Source organism: Anguilla anguilla, chromosome 10 (genome assembly GCF_013347855.1).
Source record: "Anguilla anguilla isolate fAngAng1 chromosome 10, fAngAng1.pri, whole genome shotgun sequence".
Classification (NCBI taxonomy): Eukaryota; Metazoa; Chordata; class Actinopteri; order Anguilliformes; family Anguillidae; genus Anguilla; species Anguilla anguilla.
Window position 1 is genome coordinate 5658660 of NC_049210.1, and position 16950 is coordinate 5675609.

The 16950-nt window shown below is 42.5% G+C and overlaps 1 protein-coding gene across 1 annotated transcript in view; it reads left to right on the forward strand.

Annotated features, from left to right (window-relative positions):
• The window catches only part of srrm4 (serine/arginine repetitive matrix 4), a 61758-nt gene extending 44954 nt beyond the window's left edge, over positions 1 to 16804 (forward strand). The window contains exons 3-13 of the mRNA XM_035379134.1: positions 238 to 327; positions 546 to 620; positions 791 to 817; positions 1018 to 1059; positions 2794 to 2880; positions 5491 to 5662; positions 9509 to 9837; positions 10613 to 10825; positions 11068 to 11175; positions 11643 to 11795; positions 12427 to 16804. Of these exons, the coding sequence (XP_035235025.1) occupies positions 238 to 327; positions 546 to 620; positions 791 to 817; positions 1018 to 1059; positions 2794 to 2880; positions 5491 to 5662; positions 9509 to 9837; positions 10613 to 10825; positions 11068 to 11175; positions 11643 to 11795; positions 12427 to 12670 (1540 nt within the window). The 3' untranslated portion in view covers positions 12671 to 16804. The remainder of the gene's footprint in view (positions 1 to 237; positions 328 to 545; positions 621 to 790; positions 818 to 1017; positions 1060 to 2793; positions 2881 to 5490; positions 5663 to 9508; positions 9838 to 10612; positions 10826 to 11067; positions 11176 to 11642; positions 11796 to 12426) is intronic.
• Positions 16805 to 16950: the final 146 nt, after the last annotated feature.

The following is a 16950-nucleotide window of genomic DNA, read 5'->3' on the forward strand; positions in this document are numbered from 1 at the left end:
CTGATCTAGATCACAGCTTTGGTTTGAATATCTGTGTGGATCGTGCCAAATGTTTCTTAAAAATTGAATTCACTGACTGATCAAATGGAACCGATCACAATGCCAAGTTTACGGCTTCTGTGCCCGGCTTCCATCAATTAATATTTCATGATATTCTGGGATGTGGCAGCGTTGAAGCTCACCCAGAGATCCTGGAAAAGGGCCCAGATAAAAGCAGAGCTCTGCTTCTTGTTTCAGCCTGTCTTTTGATGATGATCCCACCCCTCGGCCCGCGCCCAAGGGCAAGAAGAAGAAGAAGAAATCAGAGAGAAAACGGAGGAGGAAAAGGTCAGTTCATGAAATATTGACGATAACGGACGCTTTTTGAAACGGCCGGGCGAGGTTCCGCCCCCCCCCCCCCCCCGCTGAGGTGCGAGCCGTTTTCAGAAGCCGGAGACCGCCGCAGCGGGGGGGCTGACGTGGCCCGCGGAAGCTGCCGGAATCAGAAAGGAGACTCGCGGAAGAGCGCCGCCGCTGTTGTTTTTAACCGTCCCTTTGATTGGCAGGTCTCCCTCGCGCAGCCTCTCTCCGGTGAGAAAAAAGAAGAAGAAGAAGAGCTCTAAGAAAAGAAAACGAAACAGGTACTTTTCACGTAACAACTTTGTTTTTTGTTTTTATGCTTTTCCCGCCTTTTTTTTTTCTCTCCCCAGTATGGAGTAATGAGTAATTAGAATGTTCAAAAGCTCATCTTTTGTTGGTCGCAGTAACAAAAAGATTTCAGCAGTGATCATTTTCTCATTTGTTCTTCCAGGTCAGCCTCCAAAAAGAGAAGGCACAGGTACATATTTTAGCAATAATTAGAACATTATATTAATTACTTTCATTAAAAACAAAGCTAATTCCATTTCAGACCTCAGACCATGGTTCTTAGGACTATATGATTCCTCACTATGTCATTTTAATGATTCTGTGATTTCTCATAACTGTGAATCCTCAGTATGTGATCCCTATCTTATGATCCTCTGATTCCCTTTTCAGCTCTTCAAGCAAAAGAAAGGAGTACAGAAAGCACAAGAAAAGGTTGGTTATTGTCACTTGTTTTCGTGTTTTTATATTAAAACGTTGGAGGCATGAGAAACAATGAGCCGTTGCCGTGGCCACCGCGCGATGCTTGAACTGTGCCGAGAGTTTGAAAATTACATTTGGGAAATCAGTTCCGGATCCAGGACATCGGCGATATAACCGAGCCTTTGTGCTAGCCTTGTGTAGCGCTGTCCTGATTGTTTGTGCTCACTGTCATTCATTCAGCCTGAACTAAAGGCTGCGTTCCCAGGGAAGATTTTTTAAGGAGAGGCCGCAGATAACACCGCCGTATAATATAATGTTCTCTCTGATTTCCTTCGGGGGAAGTCGGTCTTGTTCTTCTCCTCTTGTTTTTTTGTTGGTTCTGCGTTAGAATTTCCCACGACAATACACTGATGGAAATGTACAGAGCCAGATGTGGCCAATGTTTAAGGACCAAAGCGAGACAGACATGCTGCTTTTTGTTGTTATTCTTTACTGATCAAGCAGTTTTCAACACAGTTGACTGATTTTGCCTATGGTGAACAAGGATTCTGTGTATCTCTGGGTCTAAATCAATCACTGATTTTACAGTGAAAACTAATATCAGAAAGGCCTGTGGGCCTCTAGGACCAACATGTTTTTAACTAACTGATTTTAACTGGTTTAAACCAACTCTGCCCCTATGAACACTGACCTGGGATCAGTTTGATCATTTCAGTGTATTATGGTCGAGTTAGCAGAGGGTTTTGGTTAGCTGATCCTGGACAGGTGGGCCCTGGACAGATAGGACTTCAGAACGGGGAGGCAGTGACTGCACTGGTGGCGATGGGATGTTTCATAGCATGGTTGAGGCTTCTTCCTGGTGGGCAGAACTGCAGGTGCTTGCCTGCTCTAAGATTAGACTTGGATGGGGGGGGGGGGGGGAGGCGGGGCAGGCATGGGAGTATCAGAGGCCAACCTTGTGGCACATTGCCAAACACTCCCAAACAGGGGCGGAGTGAAAGGGGGCGGGAGAGGGAGAGGGAGAGGGAGAGGGGGAGAGAGAAACCAATTTCACACCGGGAGCCGGCAACATTTTATAGTGCTCTGAGCTGAACCGAACCGTGCTTCTGACCTTGAGGAGAATTTTTGGGGGCTGCGCCTCCAGCAGAACCCCTCGGCCAGCTCCTGCACCTCAGAGATCCGAGTCTATCTTTCGATCCCAGCCAGCCCTCTGTGCTTGCTTTTTGGGATGTTAGCTACTGTGTCCCTACTCTCCTCCAACATGACCAGAGAGACGAGTTAAAGGTCGATTTTTAGTCCTGATGCTGTAGAGATGGAGTGCCTGGGGTTGGTTCATACGTAGGTCACTGGATCCAAGGCAGACAAAGACAAATAAGTAATAAGTTAAGTTCCATTTTAAATTCTATTCCATTTTAGCTGTGGTCACTCTCAACAAGTTGACTTTGGGCAAGCGCAGTTTTCTACAACTTGCTTCCGAGCCACAGCGTGCGTCTGAAGTGCTCCCGTTGCTGTTATCGCTCCTGCACTCGGAGGGGCAATCACCCTTGTTTTCAGAAAGATAAGGAGTAACGCTTTTCGCCGTCCTCGCAGCTAATTTACAGGGGGGAGCGCAACCCCGTATCGCGGTGTCGCCCGTCCCTCTCTGGGGCGAAGGTCCGCCATCGCCGCGCTCGCTCGCTCTCTCCTCGGTGAGAGGGGGGGGGGCGGGAGTTGATTATCTGTCCGCCGTCTCGCTCTGCCGCGCAGGTCACGGAGTCACGCGCACCGGAGACGACGCCACCGGCGGTCAGAGTCGGAGAGTTCCGCTTGGCGATGCTCCAGCGCCGACAGCAGGTGAGGGGAGAGGGCGTCTGTTTATCTTATCTGCTGCGGGAGAGAGGGAAAAAAAAAAAAAAAAAAAAAACCTCGGTTTGCTGCCACGGCGATGACTGATACCACAGAGGTGACATTCCGACGGATGGCCGGGTGGCTTTTAATCGGTTTCTCATAGACCCCGGCTGTGGAGGGAAAAAAAAAAAAAACAGGGACACGGATCGATTGGTAGTCTGTGGAAATGCGTTACAGCACAGGGGGTGGGGAAAGGGGGGGGGGGGGGGGTTGTTTGGAGTAAACTGAATGGGTATGCTCATAGATACCTAATCTGTGTCGAGCATTCCCTTGACCACCAGCCTCAGGGTTTGCTAAGTTCACATACACCATTCCTAATACAACACCATGGGTGGGTGGGTGGGTGGGTGGGTAGGTATGTATGGTCTTGGGCAAAAGAAATAAAATTTCATACTGACTATAGTGTGTTTCTAGCAGCTCTTGGTTTGAGCAGCCTTCACAGTTTATGGTTACGTTTGATTTACGAGCTTAGTTTGGCACTTGGTAATCACTAATTTATTCACGCACCCCATTCATACACACGGACAGCACAGACCTCTCGTCGTAGAGCAGGCAGGAGAAAAGGAGCCAGGCTTTTCAAATTGAAATAGTCTTAAGCTAAAGATGATTGCTTTCAAATCCCTCTTGATCTCTCCATTATTTGGAATTTCCATGGGATGCTTGGCAGAGGAAAATCATTACAGAAATGGAACGTTGCTCGGCTTGGCATTCCGCTCCGCGGGAAAAGGAAAATCGGGGCGCGCCGTTGTTGGGGAGACAATGAGGAACAATGGGAATTGTCTTCCAATTCCCAAGGACCCTGCGCCTCAGCGGACAATTGTTTTACGGCGCGGTCGACGTCTGCTTCCGTTTGCGTGGGCGCATGTGAAAGCACCTGTCTTCCCCTCAAAGAGCATGTCCTCTGTTTACACTACATTACATTTATTTAGCAGACGCTTTTATCCAAAGCGACGTACAAAAGTGCACATCATGGTCATTGGAACAACTACGAGGTGACTTCATGTGGTCTGAGATCCTGTCCAACCAACGTGTGGTCCTACCTGGGTCCCACATATTTTCTCCCACTGGTGGGTTGAGAACCAGTCTGCTGGCCTGCATGGGCCAAGGCATTGCTGCTGCTGTTCACCGACCAACCGACAGCCCATGTACTTTCCCGCCCTGGCCATGGCTGGCATGCAAAGCAGCCAATCCTGTCTCTGGCAGCATTTGAGTACCCTGTGCCCATTGGATGCCTTAACGGTTGACGCGTGTCTTTGGGCCAATCAGGAATCTTGTGTCCCTTTTCTGGAATAATCTTCAGGACCATTAAGAGAACGAGCCTTCTGCCCGGGAACATCACAGCGGAGATAAAAACTAGTTTTATTCGCCATGTGAGAAAAATCACAGAGAAAGCAGATCCCTCTGAGTGATATAGGCATACAACACACATGCTCATAAAGGGTAGTGGCTGTATTAAATTCACTTTTCATTGAATCCTGTTTGCGTGACAAAGACTTGAGTTTTGTTATTTTATGAGCTGCAGTGACCTTGAAGGCTGCCAGGTGTATACATCAACATGACACAGGATTATTTACAGAGGACATCTTTTTGTAGTTCTTATAAAAACGCCTCTTGAAAAACCAATCACTGTCCATGAATTGCTCATATTTTACAGAAAAGCGGTGTTCTTTCAAAGGAGTGTAGCATCATGAATTGTTCCCTTTTCCCTTGTGCTTGTGGCAGAGCTAGTAAAATATTCTGAGAGAAGAAAACATAACAAAAAAATACCAATTGCTTGTCCAGGAATAATGGGTCCTCTCCTAGGACTGCTTTAGTCCTACACATATTCTAGCTCTACATAAATCACTTATTTCTTACTGCCTTTTGTATATCATAATTACAGATAATAGTTCCTACAATTAAGTAATTAAGGGTGTGAATGGAAGATGCATTGCAGCTCTCAAGGACCATTATGACTGTACCATATTTTCCCTTCAAGATATCTACAGTTAACCTGAGAACCAGGCCCATAATGTGTTAGTGTAGCTAAGCACCTACTGGGTCTGGCAATGCTCTGTTTTGCTGTTATTGAAAGCCATTTTAAATGGCAATATTTTCCCAAAAAGTTGTTGGGTATGCTTTCGGGTTAATATATACAAATCCATGCCAAGTGATACCGCTTACTAACAAGAATTATGATTGGTTGGACTTGGTCTTGCGAGAAAAGCCAAGAACATATTGATGCAATACTTTCCAGATCCTTTAGTTGCTGCCAGCTTGCTAGCTGTATGGCTAAGTGCCTGGATACCAAGCTAACCCACAGTGAAATTCAATGAAAGCTTTCAGGTGTTGCTTCATTGTTTTTATGGGTACCCACTAGAAGGGGGCATCAGTGCTGATTTGTGTAGTTGTACTTGAATTTTTATAGATCCTGGCCACAAGAGGACGCAGTTGCTGATTTGAGTGGCTGCAGCTCAGCATTTTCCTTATGAGTCCACACCACAAGAGGGCGCCGTTGCCAATTTGCATGCTTGTTCCTTCTGAGCCACCGGGCCTGACCGACATGTTTGTCCGTAGGCATCTGCGCAGGTCTGTGGAGCGCGCTCAGTCGGAGGGTCCAGACAGCCGTCCCGGCCTCAGACAGAACGGCCACGCGTCCCAGGACCGGACGGGGTTCGAGTGGCGACCGGTTACCAAGTCGGCCTGTACGACTCCTCCAAACTTCCACTCGACACCTTCCAATGGCAGCGTAAGTGTTTCTCAGGTTACCCGATAGCTGACTAATGTTCCTGACAATTTTTTTTATTTTTATTAATCAATTAAGGCCATGTAAAACTTATGCTTTCTCATAATGTTACACACCAATGCTAGTGTAATATCTAATTTAATTAGTTACGGCACCAATTAACCTCCCTGTAGATCAGTAATAACTATTCCATGTTTGTCAAATTTTTAACTTTAATAACATTCCGCTTAATTAAAAAAATAATTTGAGTTTACAGGCATATGGTCTCTGACACATGTACACACCGACAAGTGTGTTCAGACTTTCAAGCCAAGTGAAATCATTAATCTACTGAGAAACAAATTGATTACATGCTTTCTACTGCAGATTTTTTTATTTATATTTAAATGTTGGATCTTAAGTCATTTTACATGGCCTCCCTCATGTTTCCTGACCTCGTTTTATGCTTCCTCCTTTTTTACTACTAAAGTCATCTGTTATTGTTTTTCTGTTTTTATATTATACTATTGACTTAATACAAAACGGAACAATCCATCAAAGAGGTAGATGCATGGAGCATATAGAATCAACACAACAATGACAAGCGATAGCCTCTGATATATTGAAGAAGTTACTAAAAAAAAGTTCAAATATCCCACACATTTAGATACATATTTAATATACCACATTGGGAAAGCAGGCCCTCATAATTACATATCTTTCAGAGGAGGGTGGTTTAAAGTAAATGTCAGATGAAAACATATTTAACTTTTCAATCATATTAAACAATCATCAAATTTTTCTTCAATCTACTTAGTGCCCCCTTCTGCCGTTCGCCAGTATTATTTTGAACGTGTTGTATGACGCTAACCGCTAACGCTATCTCAGCATGGGATGTGAGGAAGGGGTTAAAATAATTTGACCTTTAAGGAATAATGAGCTGAGCACGAACACTGTTTTCAGCAGTAAAATGTTACGCGGATCTTTTGGAGGGCTATATCGAGAGGCTCCGGCCTTTGTTTGGTTTCTCATCATGAAATTGCCTTTTTAAACTCAGATCTGTCTATTGAGTCTTTGTCTCAGGCTTGCTGAAGCAAGGAAACCTTTCGCTCCTTGCTGGCAATCATTAAATTATGCTAATTACATCTTCAGATACTTTAATCACAGGCCACAGAGTGTTTAATTGAAGTGAAAAAAGTATGTGTTGAAGCTTTCTATTTTAATGCCTTCTTCTACTGCCAAGGCGGTAGATCTAGGAAACGCAATATGGTTTTATTTTTCTTCACAAAATGACTTGTACCTGAATTTAGAATATAAAAACTTTTGAATTCATAGTTTTTCATCCATATAATGGTTATACCTCAACTTCATCACCTGCTACCACAGTTGCTCAACAATACATTTTTAAAAAACTAAGCTTCATCTTAAAAAGAAAAAGTGTTTAGATGATTTCCTTGAAATCATTCTCGATTGAAGTTCTTGTTTCCAGAAAACTCAAAAGCAGATTGTGTGTCCTCATATTAACACCAATATTAATCTACCTCTTTTTTTTTTCATTTGTTCAATCCAAATTGGGTATTTTGTTAATATTTCCTTTTTACTAAAGCCTTCCTCATGAATAAGGGAAAGGTGGGTATTGGTCTAAACTGGGTAAAATAAAATATTAACTTTTCAGTCAAGCTGATAAGTATTTTTTTTCTCTTCTCTAGAATACCCAAGTAGCATTGCAAATCTTTCTGTTGCAGTTCCCAGTAGATCAGCCCTTAATGAACTCTGCTTCAAAAGCCTTCCTTCCTAAACCAACTGCGCTAATGTTGTTTTGATTGTGAGCGATCTCGGGGGCGAAAGGTGGTCTTTGGGGGACGATTCACAGGGGAAGCCCCTCAATTGTTTATCTGGAACTAAATAGAGAGGGACGAGGGGATCGTTAACTAATTGGCTAAAGAAAAGATGCCCAAATGCAGTATCTTTTGTTGTTTACTCAGTGAATGACCTTGAGAATGACCTCCAGGGACATTTGCACAGCTTGCATTAAACATGAAATCCATCTGTACCACTGGATGTATGTTGAACAAATTCATATTAAGCACTTTGCTCAAGAGTAGAATGGTAGTGCCCCTTCTGGGATTTGAACCGGAAACTTTCTGGTCATATGGCCAATTACATATGCGCCACACCCCAATCATATTGATAGTGACTAGAAGATAAAGTGGGCGTTTTCAAAAGACAAGGTGGGAAGAAATTAATGTAAGAAAAAATCCAACAAAAAAAGTCAAATCAGACTTGAGGATGAAATATCAATTTAAAGCAGCGGGCACTATCTTTTCCTTAGCCATATCCCAGGAGGATGCATGGGGAAGAGAGGGATCAGTGGACCGTGATTAGGAGGGGAACCCATTTTCCTCTCTGCAGATTTGTCCTCTCTGTCCCACTGGAGCAGACTGACTCCGTGTCTGATTCGTAAACAGGGAATAGTTTCACAGTGTGATCGCCCTGTAAGAGGGAACTGTTGTTTTACCTGTGTGTGGAACAGCTAGGCATCTGGATCCACAATGGGTGCCATTGTTAATGGCACTGGAATATTTTGTACAATATACCAAACACTCCGTCAGTTAAGATTTTTATTTTTTTTTAATCTCAATTTTAAAGTAAGCTTCAACTCTTGGGACCTGGTATTTGGCTTCCGGGTAAAAATACTGAATACTTTCAAGCGCCATAAAAAAAGAACACATACAGCCACTACTATCTTATTTTAAAAAAACGGAAACGTTCTATTTAGAATCACGTAAGTTTCTTGATTACTTAAGGACTCAAAAATTGAACAGGCTTAATTGAAAACGCACAGAACGGATCCAAATCAGTCACGCTCATATATATTAAGTCCTAAGAACAGCCACACATAGGCCTTACTCCTTTTTTTGGAAGTGAATTTCGTTTACAGCATTGTTTTGTAATTAAACGCCCTCCAAAGCCCCGTTTGCCGTGAATTGTTCAAACCCAATTACTTTTTGCACATCAGCATCTTGTCCCAGAAAAACGCCCAAAAAAAAAAAAAGGAAAAAAAAACTCACACAAGTAGTAGAAGTGAGGAGCAGGAGAAGGAGCAGGCATTGGAAGCTGCTGACGCAGGAATTGAAGAGAGGGGTTATTTGTCTTTTTCTTGTAATTTACGACTCTAATGATGCACTTATGTTACCCGCTCTTCCCTTTTTCTTACACCTTACCTACTTAAGGAGGAAATCTTGATTGGTAAGTCGATGCTATCCGCAGACTTAGGGATTTACTGTAGGTCGCTGGAGGCAAATTAATTTCTTCCTACAGGGGAAAAAAAAAGAACAAAAAAAAATCTGTACCTTTTCTTGAGGGCTTTCTTAGTTAGAGTGATGGAATATCTCTTTGTCTGCAATTTTGTTTAATTTCTACATAATACCCATTTTGTGATGTTTGTTCGATGTCCTTTAAACAAAGATGCTTTTATTGGGGGCTCTGTTTACATTCTCTTTCTCAACTTTAAAGCCGTTGGTAGTTTTATTCACACATATTTTCTCTTTGCTTTGGATACACCTCTTTCTTCTTGGTTGTTCTTTTCATACGTTTTATTAGTTAAATGTTTACTTACTCGACCAATACTTTGCTTTGGTTCATTTGCTTTCCTGACGATTTCTTTTTTTTAAACATTTACTCGCATGCTAGAAATTTGCATGACGTCTTAATCTTTCCTAGTTTCCTGTCCCAAAATAATTTCTTCTCTGTGTTTTGTAGGGAAATACATGGCTCTATAGAGTGTGTACAGTGCTTCTCTCAGGCTGCTTGAGCTTACCCAGAGTGCATCATCAAGCACTGCAATGGCTGCCTCTTGTCTGCTTGCAGATTGTGCAGTCAGATTCTGGAGGGGACATTTTTACCAAAAAGGGATTCCCCCACGACATTCTGTCCGGTCCGAACAGGGGACGACAGGACTACGACTCCGGGAACGACACGTCTTCTCCGCCGTCAACCAAAACGAACTTGTCGAGGTCGAAGGTCAACGAAGACAAAAAGAGCCCGTGCGTAGGGTTGCCCTCCCCAGAAAAACTGAGATTCACAGACGGCGACAACGCCTCAGATTCAGGGAATTCGGTCACCAGTTACTCCTCTCTGTGTAAACCGCTGCCCTCGGAAAAGGGTTCGGCAAACCACGTAAATGGGATCAGACAAAGGTGAGTCGTGCAACGCTTGTGGAATACTGATGTGATAGTGTTTTGTACATCAGCATATTTCAGCATACACACGCAGACACAAATAAGAGCTAACATATAATTACCACTTCAAGGTGTTAAAGGCATATTATGCACGATTGTTCAGCCTGTGTTTTCAATCAAAGAAGATTCCTCCTCCATCTTCAACTCTGCCAAGGCAACCCACTTACCCCTGAGTACCCCCGGGACCAAGTCACAGACATGCAAATTCATGAGAAACCACCAGTAAATTTCTCAGACCAGACATTAGGCAGGGAAAAGCAATTCCAAGTAACTCAAATTCTTGAATGAGCCTTGGCTTGGCTTGTCTTTTTGCTTCACTGTGTCTGGGCCATTACATCGGCTTGCTGCCTATAGCAACGGACACTCCGTTGAATCTGATCCCAAACTACAGGCTCTGTAGCCACACCCACCCCTCCCTAACACATAAAAGAGTGCCACGACCAGAAACATATTTTAGAATAACAGTGCGTAACGACTGAGATTGCCAAGGAATCATAAATATGCCTCAGCATGGTTCTTTCAGAATATTTTCAAGTTAAAAATCCTGCATAGTATGCCTTTAAGCAGCATTATATATATTGTGGGAGTATTTTGTGGGCTGACAGGAGTGGAGAACAACAAACAAGCCATAGCCATGTACATTACCCATACACGCAGTCACAGATACCAGGTACAGCAGTAAAGAGGTTACAAAATGGAGGACCTGAAGCTTAAACCCAAATGCCCTTTTCAGCATGCCGGCGACCGCAAGCAATGGCGTGGCGTTGGGGAGGCTGAAGTTCGGGGTCCCCACCGGCCGGGGCCCCGCCCCTCCCCGCGATCGTTCCAGGACGTACTCGCGGAGCAGCAGTCGGAGTCGGAGCCGGAGCCGGAGTCGAAGCGGATCCTCCCGGAGCTCCAGGCGCTCCCCCGGTTCCTCTCGCAGCCGATCGCTGTCCTCGAGGAGGTCAGTTGGGTTTCCATGGCGATTCCACACACTGCCATACCAGCCCGGCTATTCAATGGGGCATTCCAAAGGGGGAGGGGGGCGGGAGTGTAAATCAGGGTTAAACGCTGCTTACATTTCATTCGAATATTACTTCTTTCAAAGATTTCAGGCATTTTTGTTCTTGTGGCCTCCTGTTTGCACTGATAAATTTGAATGAAATGGAGGCTCAAGCTAAGGGATTTCTGTCTGCACATTTCAAGGTCATACTCCCATTCGCCCAGCTATGCAGCCAAATCGAGAAGCAGGAGGAGCTCGGCCAGTAGGAGTTCCCAAAGGAGCTCCAGTTATTCAAGATACACCCCCAGCAGGTACCCAGTATGCGTCTTTCAAAATGCCTTGCGATGCTTTAATGATGATAAACCAGCAATGGGAAGTCATGACATTATAATATTGTCATAGCAAACTGTCCCTCTTTACATTCAATTCAACTCCAACCCAGTGAATTGAAATATAATGAAACAATGAATATGGTGCAAACTGTTGGTATTTACATCTTTTTAAGAATGACAGCCCTTTTATAGACAGACAGACAGACAGACAGACAGACAGACAGACAGATAGACAGATAGATAGATAGATAGATAGATAGATAGATAGATAGATAGATAGATAGATAATGTGTATTATGTGTCAGTGCATAGAGCAGGGGAAGGAGGGAGACAGACAGTGAGCGAACAAGAGTATCTCATAGGCCAGCATTGTCTGTTTTGATGTTGTTTGTTTCCAATGAACAGCAAACGTTCTGTTCCGACTCCTTTGTTGTCTCTCGCTGAAGGTCCAGAGAGCCAGAGAGAGGGCACAAGAAGTACGGCTCCTGCGAGAAGCAGACGAGACGGGGCAAAGAAAGACACAGACGCAGGTCCTACTCTCCCATGAGGAAGAGGAGGAGAGATTCACCCAGTCACCTGGAGGCCCGGAGAATCACCAGGTCTGTGCAGAACCTCCCAGTGCAGTCAGAAGGCACCCTGAATGTCCCGGGCTTACATGATCGACCTTGCTCAACATAATGATCTCAGTAATAAAAGTATAATAATAGTAATAATTTTGAGAAATATTTAAACATCAAAGCCTCTTTTAAGTCACAATTCTCTCACCCATATTTTGTTTTATTTATCGTATTCATGATATTGTTGCATTTGTTGTTGGTATCGCTTTATCAGAATGCATGCTGGGATAGGGTGAGTGGGATTAAGACTGTGCACTCATTGCTTAAAAGTTGTTCTGGAGACATGGGGTAGACAGTAAACTGTCATTACACTGCACCGTGTAGATTGACAATAACATTTCACAGCTAGTTCGCCCGTGAACTTCGCAACCCATTTCAATCAACATTTTTTTTTTTTTTGCAACAGCAATGACAGCATGAAAATGTTATTGTCCCCGATTTGTTGCGGGATTCACTACGGCGCTTTTCCCATTTACCACAAATTCGTGTATTCCAAGATGGGCGGATAAAGAGTACTGGTGTTTCATTTTTAATAAGAGTGTTATTCGCCTACTTACCAAAAAAGCCTAAGCAGCGCGACTCATGCTGTTCTCCTGCGGGTTTTTTTCCGCAGCGCCAGAAAGAGGCCCATCCCCTACTACCGGCCCAGCCCCTCCTCCAGCAGCCGATCCACCAGCTACTCCTCCTGGTGCAGCCTCTTCACCCGCAGTCGCAGTCGAACCCGGAGCCGGAGCTTGCTGTCCTCCTACCGCAGCTACAGTCGCAGCTCCTGGAGCACGCTCAGCGGGCGTAGCCGGAGCCGGAGCCGGAGCCGGAGCTACGACTCGGTTGGCAGCTACGGTCGGTCAAGGCGCTAAGCGAACGAACCCTGGTCGAGATCGCGGCGGCTCAATACAAGACAAAGCCCCGGGGTCCTATACGGATTTTTTGGGGTGCGGATGCAGGATACGAGCGGTTCTGCGACTGACGGCTGAACTAGAAGACGTCAACAAGGGTTTCTAGAACCTTGAGCTTCTCGTCAATTTATTATTATTTTTGTGCTCCTTAATAGGACAACGACGTCCATGTCAGGCGAATGACTGTAGATGAAGAAACAGGAATGTATAAGTGTGCATTTTCCACCCCCCTTGTACCCTGTCCAATACCACCACTCGGTGGGTGTAATGCTGGTTTGTTCCTCTTCAGTGATATTTAAGGTCCTTGGATAGACTTGTATTCTCTTTTAGCTGTTCCAGCACCATTATGGCACCTTTTCCTCTGTAGTTTCTCATTGTAAAAAAAAAAAAAAACCCAATTCTCTGGGTTTTCCCAGATGATCGTTGATATTCGTACTATTGAAGTAATGCTGTTTCAGCACTGCTGCGTTAACGCTAAAATAACAAAGGGAATACGTACATTTCTACAAGCGTTTCAGGTCCCCCAGGGTCCATCTCTGCAAAAGTATCTACTGACCACGCTCTCATAGATTATCACTAAAGTCACATGGTGGACGATACAAATGGATATAATTCTTAAATGTTCAGGCATTGCTTGGTACATCCAGACAAGTAGTTCCTCTGGATTTATGTTTAAAAGAAAACCATTTCAGGTTCCATTCGATGTTATTTCATGGTTAGTTTCGCAGTTGCTTTAAGTACGTACCTTCTGTACTGTAGTTCAGAAACACTCCCAACTCAGAAGTAAGATCTATGGTGTTTAAACATTCACCACGGACTCACCTTTGGCGAATTCTCGAGAGGAGGAAGCCAGCTCTGTGCCAGAATGGATCAAACTTTCCATCAACTTTTGATTGGATTTATTCATTTATTTATTTATTCAAACTAGGGATCTTAAAGAGTGTGTTCATTGCATGGCCAGTGGGCAGTCTGTAGTTGTTTTTTTAATACAGTGTGACTTCTGAGGAATCGCTCCATATTTGAGGAAATTAAGATAGCGTTGGGTTGATGTGTGACTCATTTTCTATGTTTTAAAATTTTTCTTTAAAGCATGGCATGCTATATATTTTTTTTACATTCATTTCCATTCATTTGTCAATGGGAGTGAGTCAAATGGAAAACATTAGCATCACCGTATACCCAACAACAGTCTGTGCTTAATAGGAGATTTCTCCTCTTTGTTGAGGAATTCCAGTTCACTGCCAACATTACAGTATAAAACCCAGCTGTTCCGCTCTTCAGTCCATTGTTGTAAGTGTTGTAAGAGACGCGACGTAAGATAGCATCTCCCGTAAAACAGATCAGGGCAGTGTGGGCGTGCTGTGCACAAGAACAGAACCGGATTATTTAAACTGAGGAAGGGCAGACCGTGTGATCTTCGAGCTGACGCTATGACCCAGAGACGGACAGCGAGTCTGCCCCAAACTTTCAAACCTCATTGGCCTAGATCTGTGTCGCAAGGTCAGCTTTTTGTTGTTGCCGTGCCAACCGACATACTTTCTGTTGCATCTCGTCACCTTTCGAGGTGGACCAGCGTCTCCAGTGACCAAAGCAGCCAGAAGAATGGTTTTGTCAGTGAGACAGTCATTCAAACATTGCATTCGTCTTACACAAAAGTCTCAGATCAGGAAACCGTTTCTCAACACAGAGCTTTATTTATTATTCGGTTCAATGTGTATATTGTGTAACTGCAGTGTTTACGATATTTATTTGTCTATTTATTTGGATAACCAAGAGACTGCAAAGAGCTATGGAAACAAAGCCCCGTGTTTTTCATTCTGCACTTTCGTTTACATACTGATTAGTAGGATGCTCTTCTTAAAGTTGTATCTAGTCAAAGCTGTTTAGTATTTGAAAAGTCCATTGAACGTGGCTCAAATGGGCTGCCGTTTCTCTTTTTGGAATTTATGAAGGGAAAATTAAGTTATGAACCAGCTATTTAATGCATATTTATTCATGTATTTATTTTTGTGTATTATTTTTTTTATAAATGTATTTATTTTGATGTATGACGTGTTTAGCACAACAGGAATGACTGCTGATTCAGTGATACATAAATTGTGACCAAGTTTACATAGACTTCACACAAGGAGACCTTTTCCTATGGTACACTTTCTCCTCCTTATGTGTTAATAGCATGAATATAATTATGATTCTGTTCCTCCATTACTGTGAATGTTTCAAAATAGCATCAGGGGAGACCTGTTCTAACAAAATAGTAAAAAAAAAAAAATATATATATATATCCAGGGCGGTATTTATAGAGGAAATTTACTTAAGGTGGTACTACTTTTCAACCCACATTTCACAATTGATTTCATTTTAAGTTCTAGAAAAAAAATGGAAACCATTTAAATACAATTTACAAATTTAACTTTGAAACACACCTTAATTTCATTTTTTGATGAATTGCCCCTTTAAACTTGATATAGTTGTTATTTTAAGGCATTTCTTTGGCGCTTCACTCCAAAATTTAACGGAACACTACATACAACTACAGAAAGTGAACAGGATTTGGTACTGGTGGAAAGACGTTACAATTTAAAACTGTATATTTTTCCCAAATTGTAAAAGAAAAGATGATACTATGTTAAAAGATGTAAAAACAAAATGTTACTTTTACCAAGATGTGTTCTCTATGCATTGTATATATTAGGATGACAGGTAAGACTTGTCCCTGGTATTGATTTACAGTTTGTCAAGTAATTTATTTAGAGAATTAGAAAGAATGGAGAATAACTGCAAAGAAAGCTATATTTCAAAGTACAAGTGATATGCTTTTTCAAGCGAGTTACCTTTTGTTTGCTTTTTGGTATACGGTATAAAAATGTTGGAATATGAATATGTATATTTAATGTTGTGTAAATAAGCGTCAGTGTAACAAAATGGAGGGAGGGTATTTATTTAATTCAATTGTGTGTGGCACTATGGGAAAAAATATGAACATGTCTTTTGGGCAGATTCTTTTTTTTTGTATGTAGATAATTCCCCATTTCAGTGGCTCAGCAGATGTGTGCTTTCTAATGTCATTAATAGAAAGAGGGAATAGCAAGAGATTTTCTTAGAAAAAATCATATGTTGGTTTAGATAAGATTGTGTATCCATAAGTCACAAGACAAATTGACACTGACTGTATTTGAAAAGCCATTTTCACACCCAGTGTGGTGTCACCAGAATAACAGTGGAGAAAATTTACTTGGGTTAAAAAAATGTCCGCTGATAGTTTGCTTGCGCCAGTCAATGCTTTGACAGAAAGCTCCTTCAGTTAGGGCTCTGCACCTGTCATGGGGTCTTGTTTCTTCAATGTTCTACTCCACAACTTTCAAAATGGCGATCAAGTTACTGCTCATTTGTAGGCTAATAGTGTGACTGACTGAATGATCATCAGAGGATCATTCTACTGGATTCAATTTCAGGATATAAACTATATAACTAATAATTACATATGGGAAATCTATGATTAAGAGCACAAATAAAATGGCTGAGACGCTTTTACAGTATGTGGGGGTTGTTAAATTGATGCCTTGGTGTATAATTTACGCTTTGCTGTTAGTTATTCTAATATTTACGGAAGTGTGCATTCCCGAGGCAATGCCCCTGAAAGTCAGCATTTCAATCAGCCAGTCAGGCATGTGCTGTGTAAAAGACCGCAAATAAATTATTATTATCACTATTTTTTTTTTTATATAACTACTCATTCGACGATTAGACAGTGACTTGATCGCCATCTTGAGGCCGGAGGGATAAATGCAGGTGTGGATCAGCGCGTGACTCAAAGAGGTCACAGCAAGCGCAATCAGAAAACGGCCTTCTGATTACATTTAATAGTGTCATTGGAACCTATCAAAATTTGTGTGAACATAAATATTTGGGGAAATACTGATACCTTTCTTAAGTGTGTGATTTTGAGCTGAATTTATACTTGTGTACATAATGTGCCCATCAATCTCTCTAAATCTTAATCGTAATCCATATGGAATCCCCTTAAATTTAGTCTTCCTCTTGGATCTTGTGAGCCTGTAAAAATCCTGAATAAAAGCTGTTTAGAAAAATCTACCTTTTTATTTTACTTCAGTTTTTGGTCAACAAAAAAAAAAGTTCCAGCCTCTGTAAGACACTCGGTTCGTTAGAATTGTTTGTTCTGAGGGAAGACACAAGTCTGCCATGCTGTCTCGGCAAATTTTGGAATATAAGACCTTACG